This window comes from Notamacropus eugenii, chromosome 2 (genome assembly GCF_028372415.1).
Source record: "Notamacropus eugenii isolate mMacEug1 chromosome 2, mMacEug1.pri_v2, whole genome shotgun sequence".
NCBI classification, from domain to species: Eukaryota; Metazoa; Chordata; class Mammalia; order Diprotodontia; family Macropodidae; genus Notamacropus; species Notamacropus eugenii.
Genome location: NC_092873.1, coordinates 24,644,352 through 24,667,381, shown reverse-complemented (window position 1 = coordinate 24,667,381; position 23,030 = coordinate 24,644,352). Strand labels below are relative to the sequence as shown.

At 48.1% G+C, this 23,030-nt stretch overlaps 1 protein-coding gene across 1 annotated transcript; it reads left to right on the top strand.

Moving 5' to 3' along the window:
• The first annotated feature begins 22 nt into the window (after positions 1–22).
• On the top strand, positions 23–11,659 carry LOC140522551 (uncharacterized). The gene is made up of 12 exons (XM_072637956.1): positions 23–212; positions 309–373; positions 464–551; positions 2,724–2,908; positions 4,019–4,075; positions 5,047–5,109; positions 5,329–5,475; positions 7,005–7,238; positions 8,075–8,181; positions 8,972–9,062; positions 9,978–10,196; positions 10,796–11,659. Exons 1-12 carry the CDS (start codon positions 23–25, stop codon positions 10,940–10,942), a joined length of 1,593 nt encoding a protein of 530 aa, XP_072494057.1. The 3' UTR covers positions 10,943–11,659.
• Positions 11,660–23,030: the final 11,371 nt, after the last annotated feature.

The window sequence follows — 23,030 nt, the reverse complement described above, 5'->3', positions numbered from 1 at the left end:
TGCTTCAGCTGGAGCTGCTGGAATGCGTTGTTCTCATCTGCCCATTTTACAGGGGTTCCAGGTTCACCAGTGGCCTCTCAGAGATGGGTTCTTTGGAGATTACGCTCCCTTGGCCTCCGGCTTTTTGTCTGCTGAGTTCAAACACAAAGCCTCAATTGCTGGCAAGGGTCTGGACTTCCCTGCTGCAGAGCTAGCCTTCAAGCAGCAGGAAGGTGGGGATGGGGAGGCTCAGCAGGGGCGGAGCTAGGGAGGGTGAGGAGGCAGCCCCTTGGCTTAAATAGAGCCTGGGGCCTGCCTGCTCTCTTAAGCACTTGCCTCGTTTTCGGAGGAAGCAGGCTGCCCAAGGATGGAGTCCCTTCGGAGGGAGCGGCAGGTGAGCTGGCTGGCTGGCTGGCTGGCTCCTTTGTAGGTCCTGAAACCCCACCCGCCCCCTCAAAGCCTGGCTTCCCCTTTCTTTTGTCAGGCCTCGGCACTGCAGCTTTTGAAGGCGGGATCGTCCCCAGAGGCACTGAGAAGACAGCTTCTTCAGAAAGCGAATTTCTTTCAGGAAGGTCAGTATTTCTTTCTTGATCCCGATGTCTTTTGACCAAGGGGGACAATGGTGCTCAGAGCTGTGGAGGGCCCTAAGTCTGGCCCCTCCTCGGCCTCCTTCGTCCCTTCACTAAGTGCCTTTGACCTTGACTTTGAATGGGTAGAGGATGGCTGGCCCTGAACTCAGACCCCTTCCTCCGAGTGACCAAGGTTAAGGGTTACCGGATGCTGGAATCTGGGCATCTCCTTCCTGTCCTGTGCCTCCTACTCAGCACGATTTTTCTGTTAACTTGCACAAGGTTGGAGGAAGCTGGAGTCGGTGGCTAGGGGAGAAGATCCTACCTAGCTGACCTCCTTCCCTCCCAGTCCCTACCCTTTTTTATACTCCAGACCTGCTGCCTTCCAGGTTCTAGGACGTACAAAGGCTGGTGGAAGATGCTAAAAAATAGCATCTGTTTCCCCAGAGCATCCTGAGAAAGGAGAGTGATGGGCTAGCACCTACTCGGTGCCAGGCACTGTGCCTGGCATGGGGAGTGGTACAAAGACAAGTGAAAAGGTCCTCGCCCTCAAGAAGCTCATTTTGTTTGGGGACATTTTATAATAATCTGACAAACAGAATAAATGCCCGGTTTTTTCGTTGAAAGGCTCTAGCCACTTTGGGGAATGGGAGTGGAGTAATCTGGACAGACTTCATGAAGGAGATGGCACTTAGTATAAACTCTGAGAGAAAGTAGAGGTTTTGAGAGTCAGGCATGAGGAAGGGAGAGCTTGGGGGGGCATGAGGTGGTACAGCCTGTGCAAAGGTTTGGAGGTGCATGATGGAAGGTTATATGTAGGGACCATCAAGGCCAGTCTAATCGCACCACGGGGTCCTTGAAGGGGATCCATGTCTAATAAGCCCAGAAAGGAAGGTTGAAAGGGGCTTAAGTGCCCAACAGAAGTGTTCCTATTTGATCCTAAAGAAAGCCCCCGAAATATAACCAGGAAGTGGCAGACAGAGCTGGACTCCTTTTGGTGGAAGAGGTTGGACTGGAGCCTGCAGGAGAGAGGACAGTGAAGGGCTGAAGGGACCATCTCTATGGGAATCCAAATAGATAGAAAAGGACGTAATGGGCGGTGGGGGGGAATTGCTATGATCTTAATGGAGAGACATGGAAAAGTCCTTGTGAATGTTGAGAATTCTAAGACGAAGGGGGTGGCTGAGAGGAGTTGAGATGCTGTTCAAAAGCCAACTTGGCTGGACCCTTCTATGGGGGTGGGGGGAGGGATGAAGGGGCCATGTGGTCCAGAATGTGTGCAGTTTGCTTCTGGTCCTAGATACAGGAGGAATTTATTGAATGGGGCACCACGTGACAAACTGGTCCTTTAATGAAACCACTTTGGCCCCAACTGGAGGATGAATGGGGGGGGGGGAATTGAGGAAGGGGGAACCAATGAGAAGGTCATTAAATAATCCAGATGAGAAGTGATAAAGGCTATCCCCAGTCTAGTGGGCCTGGCAGTGGAGAGAAAGGGGCCTCTAGAAAGGGAGGTGGCTAGACTGCCCTGGAGAGGATATTGTAGATGGGGACACTTGACTGAGTGGGCACTGAGTGTGGTCAAGCAAGGACTGGGAGGGTCCAAATTTGGGTGTCTGGGATGTTGGCGCCTCCTCTTCCAGAAATGAGGAATTTGAGAGGAGGATCTATGGGAGAAAAGGGAATGAGTTTATGGAAAAGGTGGCTCCCGAGATAGAGAATAATGAGACACTAAACACTGGTATTCTCTGCACTGATTTCTCCTTATTATCCATCCCTCACTCAAGCTGAGGTGTGGGAGGATGGGCTCCTTCATCCAGAACCACATCCTTCTTGCCTCCATACCCCTTCTTACCTCTGCATCCTCAGCTCCACCTCCCAGAATCCCTCACTTATCTATTTTGACTCGATCGCTAGGCTGTTAGATGCTTCGGAAGGGTTGGGGAGGAGAAGGTTGCTAGGCAGGTACTCATCTCTGAGCCTGATTTAGGATTCTTTTGCTTGTACAGGCCATGCTGAGTGGTTATGTCTGGTGGTGAATGAGAAGCCCAGAGGGCCAAGGTCACAACCTTGGCTCCACTGGGAGGGGGGAGGGGGAAAGGAGGGAGGACAGAGGAACTTCTGGGTCTCAGGTAATGCATCTGGTTTTTGCTTTTGTTTTGTTTCCTTTGCAAGGTAATCACCTTTACTACAAAGGCAGAGGTAAAAAGCAGAAGATTCTTTTTACCTTGGAGGAGAAGAGACAAGCCTTCTTAGAAGCCCACATCTCTAAGGAGGGCCACCTGGGGATCCGGAAGACTGGGGGCAATGTCACCAAGTCCTACTACTGGCCTGGGGTGGTTTATGACTCCCGGAAATGGGTAAGGACTTCAGATTTAGAGCTAGACTCCATTCAAAGAGAGGCCAGGAATTCCTTTTTTTTTTTTTGTGGTGGGATTTTTTTTTCTTTTTTCTTTTTTCTTTTTGGTGGTAGTGGTGGTAGGAAGGAGAGGGTCCCGACCAGCCCTAGGAACTGACTCTAGGACCATGGTATTGGGCTGCTTTCTAGATGGATGGATCTGGCTTTCTCAAATGCCAATTCAAAGTCTAGCTTTGGAACTGGAAGCCTCCCCTTCTCCAAGAGTCTTTGGGACAACCCCCTCCCTCCCCTCTTGTCCTCCATCTCAGCCCCCATTCTTATTTTACAAATGTAAGGAAGGGATGGCCAGTTAGGGGAAGCCCAGAGGCCAACTTTTTTATAAATCAAATCCCATCCTAAAATCTTCAAAAGAATGCTTTTAGGATACAAAGAATTCTCCCCCTTTACTTCTACCTTTTGTTTCTGTGGGTGGTCTGCCATTTCCTGGTAGAGATTGGCTCCCCAGTTCAGTGCCTCTAACACCCAAACTCCATCTTTAACTCAGCAGAGGAGTAAATTCTCCCCTCCACCCAGCCAACCCCAGCAAGGTTTCTTATCCTGGCAAAGTAAACTTGCATGTGTTTTAATGTGACCTTTGGAAATTCATGGACTTGTTTTGGAGTTCTCTATTTTAGGGATCTTTTAAAATCTTCTGAGAAGAGGTCCCTAGGTTTCCCCAGACTGACGCCCACGGAGGGAACCCCAGAACAGTGAAGGACATCCTCTTGTCAGCCATTCTTGGCCCTCCCTCCTTTGTGGGGGTGTGCCCCCTTTTTACTCCTCTGAAAAGAGGAGACATAGCTGAAGGGGGCTAGTGGTTAAGTGCTGCCATTGGCTTTGGCTACAGCTCACTTTGTTGTCATGGACCCAGACCCTTAAGGTCACTACCTCCCTTACTTACACCCCTCCTTACTGCCAGGTCATAGGAAAGAATTGTTTTCTCCCGAGATTTTGCTTGGGACTCTCTTTGGTAAAGAGAGGGACCTGATTGTTTAGTTAGAGAGACTGGGGGTGGGGGGAAACATGTGCTTTCTTGTCCCCCCTCTCCCCTTTCCCTTGTGTCTGGCACCAGGATGACCGATACTGTGTCACTAGACGTGTTCGAATCTTTCCACCAGTTTTAAAAAGGGTGATGAGAAGTTGGGCTGGGCTGGGAGGGGGGGCTCGAGGGAGAGCAAAGTTTTCTCTTTTGTTTCTTTAAACAAAGATTAGTGATGAGGATTTTCCTTCCAAGAAATCCTAACTGTTCTTTCCTTCCCTGGAGTGGCCAGACCTCCCTTTGTTTCATTTTAACCCCAAATTAGCCTGTGGTTCCTATTAGAAATTTAAATTGGCCTATACAGTTCTATAGTTCTCTAGAATTCACCCGAATTCTAGAAGGAGTTTTAATAACAACTGTTCACTCCAGGTGAGAATGCTTTCTTTCCTTTTTTGCTGCTACAAACTTGTTTTACTTGCCGCTCTCTGTCCGGGGTAACTCTTGCATCTTTAGAGGGATTTTTGAGGTCTGGAGTGTGGGTCATGAGCTGCCTGAGGGCACCCAGCTAACTGGGTGGCAGAGCTTGGCCTTCTGCATCCAAGTACACAAGCTCCTCAGCTTCTGAGAACATTTGTATTCTGAACCTCTCTTCTCTCTGCACATCTGAGCCAGCTTAACTCCTCCAGCAAAGATGCTGGCTGGCTGAGGCTCAAACATTGTCATAGGTAGAGTCCTGTGAGCCTCTGGGTTGGGGTATGGGGGTACAGACTGGGGCTGTACCCTTATGGACCCTGATGCTGGGTGCATGATGAGCAACCTGGACTGGGAGCCAAGGTTTGATTCTGACTTGCTGATGGCCGGATGTCGGGCAATTCACTTAATCTCTGTGACCTTCAGTTTTTTCCAGCTGTAAAATCAGAATGCTAATGCCTGTGTTAGGGATGCTAGTTGTGGGTCTGGCCAGCCTTTTGTTTATACCCTTGGAAGCCTCTCCAAATGTGATTTCCTTATTGTTTTACTAATCACTTTAATAAAAATGCCTAGTTAAATGTAAAAAGGAGGGCTGCAGGAGTCTCCCCCTCCTGCTTGGCCTGAAAGCTCCATGTTCTCCTCTGTTCCAGGTCAAGGAATGTAAGAAATGCCAGAAGGACAAGCTAGCAGAGAAGGAGACCCGAACTACTCCGGTAAGTGGGTGTCCTGCAGCTCTGGAAGCTCCATCTCATTGCCCTTCCCATATCTGTCCCTCCAAGGGCCGAATAGGAAAGGAAGATGCTAAAAGCTTGAGGTCTCTCCTCAAGAATGGCATGGCATGGCATGGCATTCTTTACCCCTTGAGTGGGGAGCACAATGGGGGCCCTGTCCTGGCCAGGATGGAGCCCCAGCTTTGTGCTTTGTGCTTACAGATAGGGGAAACTGAGTCCTTCAAGAAAGCCAAGACAACTCGTGCTCCTAAGAAAGAGGGTACAACAGCACTGAAGGCAGACCCACCCTTGCCTCTGAAGGCCAAGAAGGAGCCCCCCCAATCCCGAAGGGAGCTCCCTGCGGCCCAGGTACTTTGCCTTGTTAGCTATTAGGATGAGTTTGGGGGTATCCCTCAGGACTAGGTATACTAAGAACCTGCTGGACCTAGAAGAGAATGGGGGGTGGAGTTACCTCTAAGTTCCCTTTTCCCCACCCCCTCCATTGTGTTCCTTTGCCTGTCCCCACCTATAGGTATGTGGATGAAAAGGAAACTTTTAGAATTCAACAACCATTTACTATGGGCCTTCAACGCAGTCAGGGCTGGGGTATGAAACCAATGCATGCAGGACCCCCTTCAGTGAGATTTCGGTCCAGTAGGGGTGGGCATGGGGCAGCCTGTGTACCTGACACAGGACAGGCTTTTTTTTCCTGTAAATATTTCATTTATCATTGAAGAAAAATCCAGCAACCAATGCTGTGTTGGCTCCGATAAAGCCAAAGAGTGAATAATGAACATAGCACTTGCCCTCAAAATTGTGGAGTTCAAAGGGCTTGCTGAAAGAATCTACCTGAAGATAAAGGAGAGAAACTGAAGCAAGCCCTCCCCCACCTTTAGAGATGTATTGAAAAAGCTCAAAGACACAAGTTCTGGAACAGCTTTGGCTGTTGGTAACAGAAAACTCCAACTCCATTCACCCAAAGCTTTCCATGTAAAAGCTGGATTCTTTGAGTCTCACATTATGTCCAGCAGCTCAGTAGGACAAGGCCTTCAAGTTGTTTCAAATCCACCCATCTTCAAGTAAACCTGCAGACCACTCCACGGCATCCAGTCTTCATAATGCTGACTGAACTGAATGAAAAGCTGAAACCTTGTCTAAATTCCCATAATAGACCCCTCAAAAAGCCTGGCCTCAAAATCCCTAAGGGATGTGTTTCAACAACTAACCACTCTGGAGGAAGTGAAAACCACTCCAGCCGCTGCTTTAAAGATGCTCAAAGGCATTTTTCTATGACAGAACCTACCTCATTCCACAATCTGACTAGATAAGGGCAGGCCTTTTGGAGGAGCTGGCTTTAGCTTGTGGGAAATTTAGGTATTATTAGGTGGACATGTGAGAAAGGAGTCTGTTTCTGTCCATGCAAAGGCTGGGAGATGGGATACTATGTAGAGGATCAGTAAGACCAGGCTGGCTGGTAAAGGAGACTGACTTGTGCACTAAGCTTGGAGAGGAAGGCTGGAACAAAGCAGCTGGGTGGGCCGTTGGAGCTGTTAAGGCTTCTGTGATACTGGGAATGTAAGAACTGCGTGCTCCCAGCCAGAAGCCACCTTGCTCGGGGTCACACAGCTGGTCAAAGTCACCTTTTTTAAGTCATGGACTGTTCCCTAAGGTCCTTGCCAGTACTACCATTCTGTGGTACCTGGTGGGATGTTCAGATCAGGAGACTGAGGGAGGGCAGCTTAGGAGACTGGACTCTGGCTTCCTGGTTGCCAGATCCCACACACCTTCCCCTGGGTGTCCCTGGGCCCACTGTGTCCCCTTCTGAGCCCACCTCTGGTTGCATTGTTGGCTTCTGTTTCTCTCTGAGCCCCACTCACCTTGCCCTTTGTGCCCCCCAGGCTAGGGGCCTGTTTCACCTCATCGGCCTTCAGCTCGTGGGGCCCATGAAGCAGACACCCAGAGGTGCTCGCTTTATCTTCGTGGTTGTAGACCACTTCACCCGCTGGGTCGAGGCTGCCCCCATGAAGACCTGCTCCCCTGAGGAGACAGCTGAGCAGCTCCTCAAGCTGGTGCATCGGTTTGGCTTCCCAGAAAGGATCGTCAGCACCCAGTGCAGTGGGTTTGTTCAACAGGTAGAGAATCACCTATTGACACTGACTGCCTGAGCACCTGAGTACTTTTCCAGTGCCTAGGCTTGGCACTGAGTATATGTATGTGTGTATCGGGGGGAAGGGTGTGTGTGTGTGTGTGTGTGTGTGTGTGTGTGTGTGTGTGTGTGTGTGTGTGTGTGTGTGTGTGTGTGTGTGTGTGTGTAGGGGGGTGTGTGTGTATGGGGGGGTGGGTACAGAGCTGAATGAGTAAGAACACTGAATTGTGGAGGCTACACATTAAGCCAGAACCATGTCACATGCTTATTGTATTAGGTGTGGGAGGGAGAGATGGGAGATGAGGCCTTGCTATGCTATAAGAGGGAGTGTTCTGAGTGGCCTGGGGGGGAATGGAAGGCAGCATGGGCTTCCCTTTCAGGATAGGACTTCACAGGGCTTCAATTGGGCCTTTAAAAATGGCAGTCAGCCAGGCAGAGCATTCTAGGTGGAAAGGAAGGATGTGAGCAAAGGCCTGGAGATGGGAATATGCCAGACATGCTAAGGGGATAATAACAGTATTTAGGGGAATCAGGTTGGATTTTCTAGGACTTGGCTTGTGCTGCGTCTGATCTCCCCTCCCTTTGCAGTGGAACAAAGTAAGTCAGGCCCAAGAAGGGAAAATGTTTGCCCAGGGTTACCCACGTAATAAGCAGCAAGAATCCACATTAGAACCCAGTTCCTCTGCCTTGGGTCAGGGCTACTGCCTCACAGAAGATGATCCTCAGGTGCCCTACAATGCTGCCTCCATTTTTAACTTCCATGGCCCCCACGGGCCCCCGGCTTCCAACTCAGTTCTCTCTTTCCCCCCAAACCCCTTGCAGCTCAATGAAATTCTGAGAGCAGAGACAAAAATCAAATGCGACCTGATTGTAGTCTATCACCCTCAAACCCACGGGCTTCTCGAGAAAACCAACTCGTTTGTTAGGAGGTGAGGATGGGCTGGGGACAGAAGGTGTCTGGTGTGAGGGTTTTCTCTTCCTTTTTCTTGTGGTCGGTCCTGCCCGAAAAGCTTCCAGCCTTGGCCCCTGGGTGACTCTGGGAAATCAAGGACATGGCAGGATCCAGTCAGCCTTGCCAGGCATTTTCTCTAGGAAGCTGGGTCTAAGTCTCCCACCATCAGGGGCCAGTGTGGCCATGGGGGGCTGAGGGATGCTCACTGTCCAGTGCTTGGAACCAAGTAGCACATCTGGTCTTCAAACAACTTTCAGTCCAGTTGGGGATGAATTTAATTGGCTGTGTGACTTCGGGCAAGTGACCTGACTTCTGGGTCTTGGTTTTTCCTTGAACACCAAAGGTTTATCAGGTCTCTCAGCAATCTCTATCTATCAGGCCTCTCTCTCAGCAATCAGGTGAGGAAAGGATAGTTGGGGGGTAGGGGAAGGTCATTTTTGCCCCATTTCACAGATAAGGAAATGGACGGGCAGAGAATGTGCTCCTCAGTCAGTGCTGAAGCCCCAATTCACAATTAGGTTTCTCCAGACTCCAGGTCTGGCTCCTTTGCCTTCATATTCTGTCTGAAAAGCATTAAGATGGTAGTCTAGTATTCTTCAGGAGCCCTCCCATGGGGAGGAGGAGGGTGCTGGGGAAAGGCAATGGGGGTGGGGAAGAGGGGTGCTCTACCTCCAGGGATTTGCTCTAGGCCCTAGAGTATCAATCAGATACCCTGGGGCTGCCTGCCCTGACCAGGCATACTCCCATGCAGCCTATTTCCTTTGTAGCCTGCTATCCCTGGTAGTGAATCTAAACCAGGTAGACTGGGACCAGCAGCTCCAGAAGATTCTGTTTCTGCAGAACCGAGACTCCTACAACGTAAGTGACCTGGCCTGGCTCCCTTCTTTTGGGGGAGGGCTTTCCCTTTCACTGACTTCTAACTTTGCCAAATTCTGTTGGCAGATGTGAACAGACTCTGGGGTGGTAGACAACTAGTTCAGCCAGGAGCTGGGGGGCCCGGGGGAGGTGCAGCTCCTTCCATACCACATGCTGTACGCTCTAGAACGCCTGCCTATCCTGCCTGTCCAGGGTTCCATTCCTGCCCAGTTGGGTCACACTTTGGGAAGGCTCCTTGGTAGAGGAGATGTGGTCGCTTGCCTTATCTTGGTGTCTGCCCTCAAATACTCCTGGGACTCTGCATCATCCTTTGTCCCGTCCAGACTACTTTGTCATGCTACTTACTTGGCACTGGGTTGATGCCCAGCCCTCCTCAGATTACGCAGGGGGCTGTCCTTTCTCCCTGCATGCTTTTCCCTCTTGACAGAAGAGTGTGGCATACAGGAAGCACTGTATACATATGTACATTGACTGGTAGAGTGGAGGAGAAATTCTGTCTTCCTGCTTGTGGAGGGCTTTGCCCAGAAGGCAATAGGGGCATTTTGTGAAGACAGATTTGGCCTGGGTGTAAAAAAGAGAAAATTTCCTAAGCAGAGCTGAGCTGATAGCTGTCTGACTAGGTCTAATGGGAGTGGGGGTGGAGCTGTCATGATTCACTTGGATGATGTTTGCCTGCCCGGAATGTGTGGTGGGCACTGTTGTACAGGACGGTTTGATGGAATTTCTTAGAAAGTTTTGAAAAAACCAAAGGGTGTAAAAAGGAATTTTATGGTTGAATATCAAATTGTCTTTTTTCATTCTTTTATATGGAAATGCTATTTTTTGGTGTTTAAGTTAAGAATAAAATGTTAGAAAGAGCTGGGGAGGCTCTTGGTGTCTCTTCTTCTCCACACCCAGGATGAGGAAGAGGAGGATGAGGAATACCTGGACAGCTTGGAGGAATCCTCCACAGAGGACTCCGACTCTGACATGTGGCCAACGTTTGTTAGCCTTCCTGAAGCCCTGGACAGTGCCCAGGAATGTGACAAAGGCCCAGCAGTCACAGTCAGCTTGGATGATACGTGCTCCTACTGTAATAGGCTCACAGATGAGGGCAACAGTGATGTGTTCACAATGGTGAGGACATGCCCTTGATTGTGAGTCTGTTTTGGTTCCTTCTGTAGTGATGTTTCCAAGCCTTTCTCCTTTGGCCTCCCATCCCAGTCTGATTCCTGTGGCTCTAAGGGCTCAAGGGGGAGTAGGTTGGTGGGTGAGCCAGAGCTTGGAATTCCTACATGCGGGAAGGAAATGGAGAGACTTGTCACAACTGAGAAAAAAAGATGAAGGCACTATAAGAGCTATCTGCTGTCAGGCAGAAGAATTAGGGCAGAGTAATGGGAGGTTGGGGGGGGGAAGTTTGAGCTACCCCAAAATAGAAGGAATGGGCCACCTGGGAAGGTGGTAAGCTCCCTGTCACTGGAGGTCTGGAGGCAAAGGCTTGTTGAACTAGGTTACTTGTGCATTAACCATTATTTTGTGACTTGAGGGGGAAAAACCAAATTGCTTGGCCCCTTCTGGAAGGTAAAAGTCTTGCCTTCCCCTTGTGTGGAGGGACTAAACCTAGGGAAGGGGCCAGAGAGTGTGGCTGTTTCTCCTGAACAGGTTTAGGTGGCCCCAGCTTTCCTCTTTAGTGACATCTCCATCTCCTCCTTCTCCACCTTGTTTGTATTTCCCAGCTGCAGTGTGAATCTTGTCGGGGTTGGGTTCACCACATGTGTGTGAGGAGGGAGCATGGTGATGAAGACTGGAAAACCCGATTTCAGTGCCGCCTCTGTCTACCAGGAACTTCTGCACCCTCATCCAAAGTGATGGAAAAAAAGTAGCCCAGAGGGGAGGACCTCCAGAAAGGGGGAGGAAGAGAGGGGTCCCCAACATTTCCCTTCTCCTGCTCAAGACCCTGGGGACAGTGGGCTCAGACTCAACGCATTTCTAGGTAGCATTGGCTCCTGTCTAGCTGAAGTCTAAATGTGGGATCAGTCCTGTCTCAACTGTCCCCAAAAGTCACTCCTCAATATGTCAATACCAAGCTGACTTATAAAACCCAGCAAAGAGTAAATTCTCAGGCTCCATCAAATGATAAAAAGGCAAACTAAGAAACAAAGCTGAGACTAAGACCTTTTGAAGGCATCTTTCATTTCCATTCGGTAACTAGCCTGTCAAAGAGGTTACTGTTCAGCACATAGTTAACAAACCCAGAAACAAGTTCCTCTCACCCCTACCATGGGGTGGGGGAGAATTCTATTGGCTGCTCTCCTGGGGACTGGGTGCCATGGCCTGGCTCCTGTTACCCCTCATGGCAACCTTAGTGTGGGGACGACCATTGTCACCCATTTCACAGATGAAGAAACTGAGGTCCAGGGAGGTCCTGTGATTTCCCCATGTTTGCAGAGCTGTGTCCTAAGGATGCAGGATTTGAATCCAGTCCTTTTCCTTCCTCCTCCAAGTTCAGTGCTCTGTCCCCTCAGGCTGTGCTGCTGCTTCTGGTTCTCTTGTGAACATAATCACATCTTTTTTTTAATAAATATACATTTGGTTCAGCATCCATTTGTTTACTTTGTTTGGCTGAGGTCCTGATTTTCTACCTCTCCCTTGCTTTGCTGGCCGTGGCAAGGCATAAGGGCTCAGAACAGTCACTTCCCCAGACTAGAGGAAGCTTAAAGGGGGAAGCCTTGGGCCAGAAGGCATGCTGCCATGGCTCTCCTTGGACGGGCTTGTGTTGAGGGTGATCAAAGAGATCTCCAGGAAGTAGTCCCTTGTCAGTGGGAGGTGTTCCTCTTTGTTTCCAGGCAGAAAATGAGCCCTTGGCCAACGCTGCTCCCAGATACAAAGGATAAGGTTTAAACAGGATGTAGAAGTGATTAAAGAGGGAGGTGATTTCTCCATCCATGAACACCATGTGAAAAATAATTTAGGAGTTTGTTACCGATCAAGTATTGAGCACAGCTGTGAAGAGGTCTGAGACTTATGTATCAGCTTGGAAATGTTGATAGCACAGGTGGGAGGCCATTTCTGCTACTGTGAGAGCACTTGACACTAATAGGTATCAAGCAAAACTTATTACAGCAGAGTTCAGAGGAATTGAACACTTTGGCCAAAGAGAAGCCCCACCCTCTTTTCAGGAGAAGGGAGCATGGATACAGAAGTACTGTTAGTTCAGGACAGATCCTCCCATCGGGAGATGGATTGGTCCGTTCTCCATTAGGTCACCACCTTCTCCACATGCCCATTATGCAACCACCCCTGGTGTGATTCCCCTTCTCAAATATGCTTTAATATAGGACCCATGATCAGAAATGGAGGGATAATTTTATGCAGGGTGTCTGCTTATATACATGAGGTTCATTAAGCAAGCCTGAAGAGAACCCTTCTCCAGGTTATTCTAGGTCATTTTTCTTGGCTGGTTCTAGCTAGCTGTAGATTTGGTTCCTTTATCAAAAACTTTGACATTTTCTGAAGGCCACCGTCTTGCCCCCTGATTCATCTGCTGGCCTTCTCATAGTCTGACTTATTCTCAATGACTTCATCAACTAATGATAACTTCTGTGGAAACTTAACTTTTGCTGTCTCTCACACTACTGATGGGTTTTCTACCCAAAAAACACTGCCCTGCCCATGGGGACCTACCTGCCCAGGCTGGTTTGCCCAGGGATTGAGGATGGACTTCCAATGAGAGGGAGCCTAGCACCTCCTGAGACTGCCCATCCCATGATAGAGTCACCTTCTTCCGCTCAGCACAGTGCTTGGCACACAGTAAATACGTCATAAATGTTTATTGCTGGATTGGGTCTCTTACTGGAAAACAGGATCCCACCAGCTGTTGTCACCTCTGTCCTTGCCAAGATCTTCCCCCTCCACACCGTGGGTGGGGGGTGGTTGTGGTGCTCTCAGAGGAACCTCCCCTGAGCTTCCCTGTTCTCTCCTCCCCCCCAGTTTCTTCCACTTTGGGACTGCCTCTCCTTGGTCCTCATGTACCAGAACTGTCTTGTCTAACATGCCTCCTTTCCATTACACTATAAACCTCTAGAGAGGTGTAGGGGGGGTTCAGGGAGGATCAGTACTTTTGGTGTGGTGACTGCTAAGCCTTTTTTGGGGCTCTTTCCACCTTTGGTGTCTATCTGCTCCACCTAACTCTTACCTGTGGCTCCAAGAAGCTATAGCATGCGCAGCAGCCACACCCCGGTAAACCATTTTGGCAGATGGGCCAAACCAGGTTAAGGGTAACCAAGGGTTCTCAAACCCATTAGTGAGTTAGGGGGTGTCTACCCCAAGCATGTGAAGACTTCCTCTGGTGGAATGGGTGGATAGAACAATTTGTTCCAATGGCCAAGAAGACAGATGAAGCAGGTGACGTGAAGCACTTAGAGCCTGGTTAGACATCTAAGACGCCAAGGTCACCCACTGCATTCTGAGTGATTGCCAGCCATCTTGACTCTGTCCTGCCACTGGACTATGATGACTCTGGAGGAGAGAGTGAAGCTGATGACTTCGTGCAACTCTGCCTCACTTAAATCCAATTTACACATGAATCAAGACATGCCCCATACCATTTCACTATTATGCCTCAAAGTCCTGTGGTGACAGGCAAGTGATGAAGCAGCAGATGTGGATATACTGGGAGCTGTAGTCACAACCCTGCACACAGGTGGCCCAGGCCCGAGGGCCGTTTCTCACTGGAGGCAGCAGTGGGACTCGGCAGCCCCTGGGTGTCTGAGCATCCTTTTAAGTATTGCACTGCTCACCTCCTGGTGTGAGGAAGGCAGCTAGAAAAGGAGCCTTAAATATTCTCCGCTTACCCAACCCTGGCCTGATTACTGCAGTAGGCGAGGCATCCCACTATGTGGTCGAAACACAAAAAGAATGTACAAAATGTATGAAAACATCTGCAAAGATGATCCCACTCAACATCAGCACATGGAGCATGCACACACTAATAGACAACACAAAATTCAGTAGACCTGAAAGAAGAACTGCTCTTGTTTCAAGAGAACTCAACAGGTATTGCATCCAAATAGCAGCCCTGAGTGAAACAAGGTTGGCAATGAAGGCCAGCTTACTGAGGTTCGAGCTGGATACACCTTTTTATGAAGGCAATCACTGTGAAGCTGGCATGGGTTTTGCAATCAAAACTAATCTAATCAGCAAGCTGGTATACCTGCCAAAAGGAGGGAATGACAGGCTCATGACAATGCGATTGCCACTCACAGGAAAATACTATGCCACCATCATCAGTGCCTATGCTCCCATCATGACAAACCCCGATGAAGTGAAAGAAAATTTTATGAAGGCCTACAACGTGTGAGGGAAAGTTGAGCCAACACACAGTTGGCAGCAGTGGAGCAGAAAAGGAGTGGGCAGTTTTCAGAGATTTGGTGTACAGCACTGCATTTGCTCATCTGGGTCAGAACACTCGCAAACACCAAGACTGGTCTGATGAAAATGATGAGGAAACTCAGAAGCTGCTAAATGAAAAATGAGAACTCCACAGGATTTACCATTAGGATAGTTCATCCCCCTCTAAGAAAGCAGTATTTAATTCCTTCAAAAGCAAAGTACAAGCAAAGCTTAGAGAGATGCAGGATTCCTGGCTCAGTAAGAAGGCAGATAAAACTCAGTTTTATGCTAAAAGTAACAATCCAAAGTGCTTTTATGATTCCCTGAAAGCTATCTATGGACCAAAAACCTATGGTGCATCACAACTACTCAGTACTGATGGAGCCACATTGATTAGTGGTAAGGACATGATCCTAGAGAGATGGTCTGAACACTTCCTTAGTGTTCTCAACAGACCATCATCAGTCAATGCTGAGGCCATTGACCATTTACCTCAGGTGGAAGTCAATCCCTCCTTAGCTGAACTTCCAACTAAAGAAGAGGTTTTGAGGGCCATTAGACTCCTTTCATGTGGCACAGCACCTGGTGCTGATTCTATTCCAACTGAGATTTACAAGGTAGGGGGACCATTGCTCATATAAAAGATGACTGAAATTTTCCAGGTTATATGGCAAGAGGAGGTTATCCTCCAGAAGTTCAAGGATGCCTCCACTGTCCATCTCTATAAGGGTAAAGGGAAAAGATTGTCCTGTGACAATCACAGGGAAATCTCTCTTAGTCATTGCTGGCAAATTCTTGCTAGAGTCCTCCTTAATAGGCTGATCCTTCACTTGGAAGATGGTCATGTACCTGGGAGCCAGTGTGGCTTCAGAAAGGACTGAGGAACAGTCGATATGATTGCTGCCTGACAACTCCAGGAGAAATGCCAGGAGCAGAACAGAGGTCTGTACACAGTGTTTGTAGATCTGACCAAGGCCTTTAACACTGTTAGTCGTGAGGCCTTATGGAAAATCATGTCAAAATTTGGTTGCACAGAGAAGTTCATCAGTATTGTACATCAATTTCATGATAGCATGTTTGCCCAGGTTCTGAATAGTGGACAAGACTCTCGTGCCTTCCCAGTCACCAATGGAGTGAAACAGGGCTGTGTGCTTGCTCCTGTGCTTCTTAGCATGATGTTTTCAGTCATGTGGGCAAATGCTTTCAATGAGGATGAACATGGCATCAAGGTCAACTGCAGTACTTACAGTAAGTTCTTCAAATTGAAAAGGCTACAAGCCAAGACCAAAGTAGAGGGAGTGTTGGTGCATGATTTTCTGTTTGCAGATGATTGTGCACTCAATGCAGCCTCTGAAGCTGAGATGCAACAAAGTATGGATCAATTCTCTGCAGCCTGTGCTAATTTTGGCCTAATAATTAACACCAAGAAAACCAGGTGCTCCATCAGCCACCACCATATCATTCATATGTGGAACCATCAATTACAACAAATGGAGAAGTTCTGAATGCTGTGGATAAGTTCACTTACCTTGGTAGTGTACTTTCCAGGGATGTACACATTGACAATGAGGTTGATGCACGCATTGCCAGAGCTAGCTCAGTGTTTGGGAGGCTCCACAGAAAGGTTTGGGAGAGAAGAGGTATTAGACTGACTACCAAATTGAAGGTCTACAGAGCTGTTGTGCTGACGTCCTTGTTGTATGTCTGTGAAACATGGACAGTCTACCAGGGCCATGACAGGAAACTGAATTGCTTCCATTTGAACTGTCTTTGGAAGATTCTGAGGATCACCTGGCATAAGGTACCAGATACTGAAGTCCTTGCTTGAGCTGAACTGCCAACTATTCAAACTATGTTTCAGAGAATGCAACTCTGATGGGCTGGCCATGTTTTTTGAGTGGAAAATAATGTACATTTGCCTAAAAGACTATTTTATGGAGAACTTGCATGGAGCAGATGATCACATGGTGACCAGAAGAAATGATACAAGGACACTCTCAAGGTCTCTCTCAAAAACTTTGAATTTGATTGTGCAACATGGGAGACACTGGCACAGGACAGCTCAGCACGACAGTTACATCAGAAAGGGTGCTGTGCTCTTTGAGTACAGCAGAATTGAGACAGCACAAAGGAAATGTAGGATGCACAAATTTGGGATATCCACCCCAAATATTCACATGGACTATTTGTGCCCAAACTATGGTAGAGCATTCTGAGTTTGTATTGGTCTGGTCAGCCACAGTCGGACACACTGAAATTTCACTTTATCATGGTGATGTCACTTTGGTCCTCTTTGAGAACGAAGAACAACAACCAACCAAACCCTTAGAAGTCAGGTTCTGCTTGTGGAGGCCAGTACTAGGAGGGACAAGCACAGACCCTTCCCACACTCCCCTGTCTTCCCCAGGAGCACCTGTTCTTTGGGGGTACTACAAGGGTAGCTGGGGCCTTCTTCCAGCCCTCCCCGGTCCTGTCCCATCCTAAAACCTTCAGCCTACTGCACTCTGAAGCTGGGACTGCACTGGGGCCCTGCCAGTGGGCTCTTCTGGACCCTCCTAGCTTTAGCGAGATTATCAGTTGTTTCTGTTTCCCTCCCAGCCTGACATCTTTGTTTTTCTTGACCTCATCAAAGGGGCCATGCCCAGGCTGTTTCTTAAACAGCTCTTTTCAATGAATGGGCGTTGCCTCATCCTAAGTGAGTGCCTGCAAAGACATTGGCCTAAAGGGCCCAAGGTCTCTCAGTGCATCCTGGGTCATCTCTAGTCATCCTGATGAATATCTAGTCACTGGATTCAGATGGCTCTGGAGGAGAAGTGAGGATGGTGACCTGCACAGCTCTCCCTCACTCAACATAAAGTCAAGTGCAAGTCATGTCATCATTTCTCTGATGGCATGGTCTTCTTGGGCAAAGGATGAACACAACACCTTTCCTAGTAGCAGGATGGTTTGGGGAGGGGGCCCCTACCCCCCCAGCCAGTTAGTCAGCCAGCACTTATTAAGTGGCCAGATGCTGTGAATGCGGGGCTCCTGCCTTGATGGAGGTGACTGTGTGCAAACCACAATGTGCAAAATACATACTGTAGACCATGATTAAGGGGAGCTGTGCTGCAGCAGAGCCTTCTGGGCAGCAAGGCCAGTGTCATGATGGCAGAGCAGGGTGGGGTCTGGGATAAGCCAGGATAAACCAGGCAGGATTTTATATCTAAGCTACTGGAGTTGATGGAAGGAGGGTGAGGTGACCTGTCAGACTTGAACCCTAAATGGAGAATGGGTTAGAGACAGGACCAAGGTGACCAAGCATTGGATTATCACAGTCTGGGGAGGGAATGATGTCTAGAAGCACCCACTGTGTGCCAGAGCTGTGTTCATAGATGGGGATACAAAGAGAGGTGAAAAAACAGAAGTCCTTGCCCTAGGGCAGCTTACAATGCAGTAGTGGGGGAGGCCACAGAGAGCGTACATGCCCTGGAGAGTTCAGAAGCTGGGTGTGGCAGCTTCTTTCTGGAGAAGAGGAGGCTTCGGAGACGCAAAGAAGAGGGGAGGAGGGGAAGGGAAAGGAAAAGAAGGAAAGGAGGGGCCGAGGCGATCTCTCAGATCAGGGCTAGAGGGCTGGAAGTACTATAGTTTAACTGCAGCACCAGATTGCATCAGACAGAGCTAGTGTTCTCAGGTCCAGTCCCCCAGGGCCCCACCCCTGGCCTTTCTCTGCTTTGCTGGCTTTCTGCCTCAGAGCAGGGATTGTTATTTCAGGAGGCCTCTGGGCATCATAAGCCAATTTAACTGTACTGGAAATCTGGAGGGTAGGCAGGTCTGTTGGGGTAGGGTTCTGGGACAATTTCCATCCACCTAGGACATGGTTCAGTATTTAATAACTAACTCCCTTGTGGGATGTACTTGAGCTGTATAGGGAAGGGGTGCTTGGGGGTAGTGTTCCAGGGGGACAGCCGAGGGCACAGACAGAGGAGGTGAAGTGTTGGTGGAAGGAACAGAGAGAAGGTCAGCTTGGCTTGATTCCAGCGTGATCAGGATGAGGAGAGCTAATGGTGGCGTCAGAATTTGTGGGGAGGCCAGCTAGGTTTAGAAGGCTACCCAGGGAAGTTCATATTTTAATCTGGAGGCAAGAGAAAGTAACAAGCTGATTTGCTAGGGGTGCCCCATGGCCAGGGTCAGGTCTAGGCCTTGAAGGCCGTAGGCTAGAACAAGTTTTCTTGAGGAAGATGAGCAGAGACTGCTAGGAGGTGGCTGTGGCCTCAGCTGTGAGTGGAATGAAGGTCCAGAAGGGAGATAAAAATGGTACCTGGTGGCAGGTGATGAGTTCATGGGTGAACTAGAGGCGTGGGCCTCAGGCACAAATAAAGAAGCTTTAAAGGGGGAAAGAGAAAGTGAAGTTTGGACATGTTCCTTGGAGAAGAAGAACCTTCTGAAGAACCTGTCTCTAGCTGGGAGTCATCTGAATCTCAAAGATAGTTAAACCCACTGCAGCAGATGAGACCAAAAAAAAGGGTGGAGAGAGTAAAGGAGAAGAGGCCAGACACCCAGAGTTAGGGGGTTATCATAGTGGCAAGTCCTGAAACAAATCAAAATAAATCAAAGTCATGAGCTGACAAAGGGCTTTAACTGAGGTAACACAGTAGCCAAGCTGTCACCCTGGGGCATGGCCCATGAGTGCAGAGCACAATGGATTTCCTTCCTGGGAGACCTTTATATCTTTAGGAGGAGGAGCCAGTATAAGGGAGCAGGGCCTGGTCACCTGCCCTTGGCAATCCAGGCAAGAAAAACCACTGTTAGTCCTGCCATGAATCCCACCGGAAGGGGGCAAGGACATTAGGAGCTGACTCCAGCTGAAGCTAGGTTCCTTTATAAGGTAAAAATCTCTAGGTGTGTGTGTGGGGGTGGGGGGGGTGGGAGTGGGGGGAGGTGGGCAGGGGACTTAGGGTGCAATTCAGCTGGACCTAATGGAGAATTAGCATCTTAAGAGTAGGAATATAAGACATTTCTAGGATCATTAAGAGAGGAGCAGTTCATATTACATTTGGTATGGACAATTTCTGTCATTATACTAACAATTTTTCTGTCAATACATATGATCAACCAGCAAAGCAGACTTGGAAGGAATGGTTAGACTGGACAATCAGGACAGTACTGTTGTGAGAAGTGGGAGAGGAGAGAGTGGGCCCCAGGGATAAACCCTGCAGAAGAAGAGAAGGGTGAGAATGGAGAAAGCATCCCTCAATTTGGCAATTAAGAGATCTCTGGCAACCTTGGAGAGAACAGTTTCAGCTGAGCGATGGGCCGGAAGACAGATCCAAAGGGTTCTAATGAATGAGAGGTGAAGACTTCTAGGCAGCAAGTATATACAGCTCATTCTGGGAGTTTGGCTGAGAAAGGGAAGAGAGATCTGAGACAACAGCTAGAAGGGATGGCAAGTCTAGAGAAGGTTTGTCAAGGATAGGGGGATGGGGTATGGGCATGCTTGAAAGCCATAGGGAAGGAACTGGCAGCTGGTGAGGGATTGAAGACTGGGGTGGGTGATGGGTGAGGTTGCAATCTGTTGCCGAAAGTGGGAGGAGAGGTGATCAAATGCATACACAGAGAAGACATTGCTAAGCCTGGGCCAAGGGTTAGAAAGGACCTTCACCTTCTCCCTTCACAGGGAAGGGCACTGAGAGTCACAGTCACAAAGCCAGCAGCAGAACTTAAATCCAGATCTTTGACTCAAAATCTTCTGCTTTATTGGTGAAGGATCTTGAGTCCATGATATTTGAGGACCAGCTGAAGGAGATAGGCAGCTTGGCCTGGATGACTCAGGGGAACATTATGGCTGCCTTTATGTACTGGAAACTCTTTGGGGAAAGAGGGTTCAGACTTGGCCTGGTTTATCCCAGAGGAAAATCCAGGGGCTGTGATGTGGGTGGGGAAAGGGAGTCAGTTTTGTCCCCAGGTGGAGCAGGAGCCTCACAAGGAGGCACTAACTAGGGAGGGTCAAAGTAATGCTGTCAGATGTGTATTGGCCTCAATGGCTGCCCAATTTCCTCTCAGCTCTTATTCTGGGATTCTTCCAAATCTGCCTGAGCCTGCCCTGAATCCATGTTTGGGATGAGGTGGGGCAGGTGGAATTAGGACAAGTTGATGATTATCAACATAGATGACTGTGTTGAAAAGGACCAAACTTCTGTTTCCACAAGGAAACATGTAACATGCCAAGTCTTGTATTTGGGGAAGGCAGGGAAACAAATGCATGGGAATTGTTGATTATACTTCACTCACTCCACAAGAATGTGGGTGCCTGCTTATCAGCATACTGTCAATCTGAAAGTTTGGTTAAAACAGGCTAAATTCATATTGCTTATCCCCTTATAGCTAGCTGTCACATGATCATGGAGCCAGAAGGAAACCTCTGACTGACTGGTGCAAGGACCAGGCTTAAATACACTTTAAGGAGAAAGGAATTGTCTCAGTAAACACAGTGAGACAAGACAATGGACAAGGTAGAGTAAGCTGGAAATTAAGATCTCAGGATGTCTGCTTAGCAGGATAAGAAAAATCCCACCATTCTGATTGTAGGCATCCTGTCCTAAACAGGTGTTTGAAGTTGCTGACGCAGGAAAGGCTATTTTTAGAGCCAACCAAAGCAGTTTGATTGATTCGTTCAGGCTTTGGCCATTATTAAAGGTTCAAAAATTATATTAAATGTTACCAATATCTAAAGCCCAGCATCTCCTTCCTTGTACTTTAGATAAAATCCACAACTTCAAAAGTTAAAAGAGAATTTCATTTCTCTTCTTGTGCTAATGGTGAAAGGAACTTAAAACATGCTGGTCTATCAATTCAGGGGATTCCTTTAAAGGAATTTATGACTTGTTCTTTTACTAAGTCAAGCAAAAAGAAAATAAAAAAATGGAAGAGAGAGGATAGACCCACAAGTGAGTGGGGGGTGGGTGTTTTTCAGATAGGCCATGAACCCTGAAATTTCTAGCCAATAGGAGGCAGGCTGAAAATTTGAATTGAAAGCAGGACATATAATCCTAGCATTTGTCTGAAGCAAATACAGTCCATTAGGAACTACCCGTTCATTCAGGGGAATGAATGTAAAAATGAATAGAACCTTCCCTGGCTTCACAAAGAGAGTAACCGTGTTTCTCATGTGACTGACTCTATTTTGTGATGGGACTGTTTTGGGTGAATTGTTTTTCAATAACATAAGCACTATGGCATGATGTCATGAACCACATGGAGGTGCATAAACAGCTGGAAACTTGTAGACCTTTGTGCTGTAATAGACCACCAATAAAAATATCATAACAGCGTTATCAGTAGTGTATGAACTACCAGTGATTATTGAACTAACCAAACTGTGTGGTAGCATACTGAGAGCACACATAGCTAAAACCATAAGGAAGTTACCTGAGACTTGGCCATGAGTAAGTTGAACATGAGCTGACCTGAGCCCCCCATGTACCCTTTTATGGGCAGTGCTCATTGATGGAGACAGACGTCCTTGGAGGGAGACACGTGGCCCCAGCTAAGCAGAGAGAGAACCTTACGTGGGACATGGTAATGCATGCCAGGAACTCGAACAGGGGGAAATGCTGCTGGGATTTTTTGCATGGAAGTGTAACAGTAAACCTGTTAGAAGTAGGGGAGGCCAGAGCAAGTCCTAGTAGGGCAGCTGGAATGGAAGCAAATTCCAAAGGAGGCTCCCTCCAGGCCTTCCTATTTATCCCAACTCACCAAGCCCTTTTGTTTTGTTAGGGTCCTCTGGGAAATTCCAGATTTGACTCTGTCCCATTGCTAAGTAGGAGGCTCCTTTACGATGGGGCTGCTGACATTCTTGCCTCCGTCCTTCCAGCTATTGATTAGAGGGCCTGGCATGAAGGAACAGTGGAAGTGCTGAAACACAGAAAACTCAGTGTGCTCTAAAACCAAGTTCAGGCAGGGACCTTGCCCCCACAGTGGCCTCCTCCCCTTCCCATCCACTGACCTGGCTACATGTGCTTGGGTGGTGTTCTTGACAACATCTTGACAAAGATACCAGGGGAGTTTGCCATTTTACAGAGGAGGAAACTAGGCTTGCATAAACTGAGTAACTGCAGACTGACACTGAAGGGGTGGATTGGGGGTCATTTAGTCCTCTTGAACTTTCCCAGGTCTATGCTGGGAGGCTAGAACCTTCAGAAGCACTCACTACTAGACGGTACAATACAAAGGTATTGAAGTCATCAGCCCCTTCTGGGGTTAGTCAACAAGAGAATTTCTTTTTTTAAAAAATATTTTATTTTTTTTTGCCATTTACACATAAAAACAATTTTTAACACTCATTTTAGAAATTCTGAGCTCCAAATTTTTCCTACCCTCTCCCTGGCAATTTGATGTAGATTATATATGTGCACTAATGCAAAACATTCTTATATTTGTCATATTGTGAAAAAAACCCACATATATACAAAAAACCCATGAAAAAATGACAAACAAATTGTTTTGATCTGCATTTAGACTCCCATCAGTCTCTAGATGTGGATAACATTTTCCATCATGAGGTCTTTGGAATTGTCTTGGGATTACTGTATCGCTAAATCATTT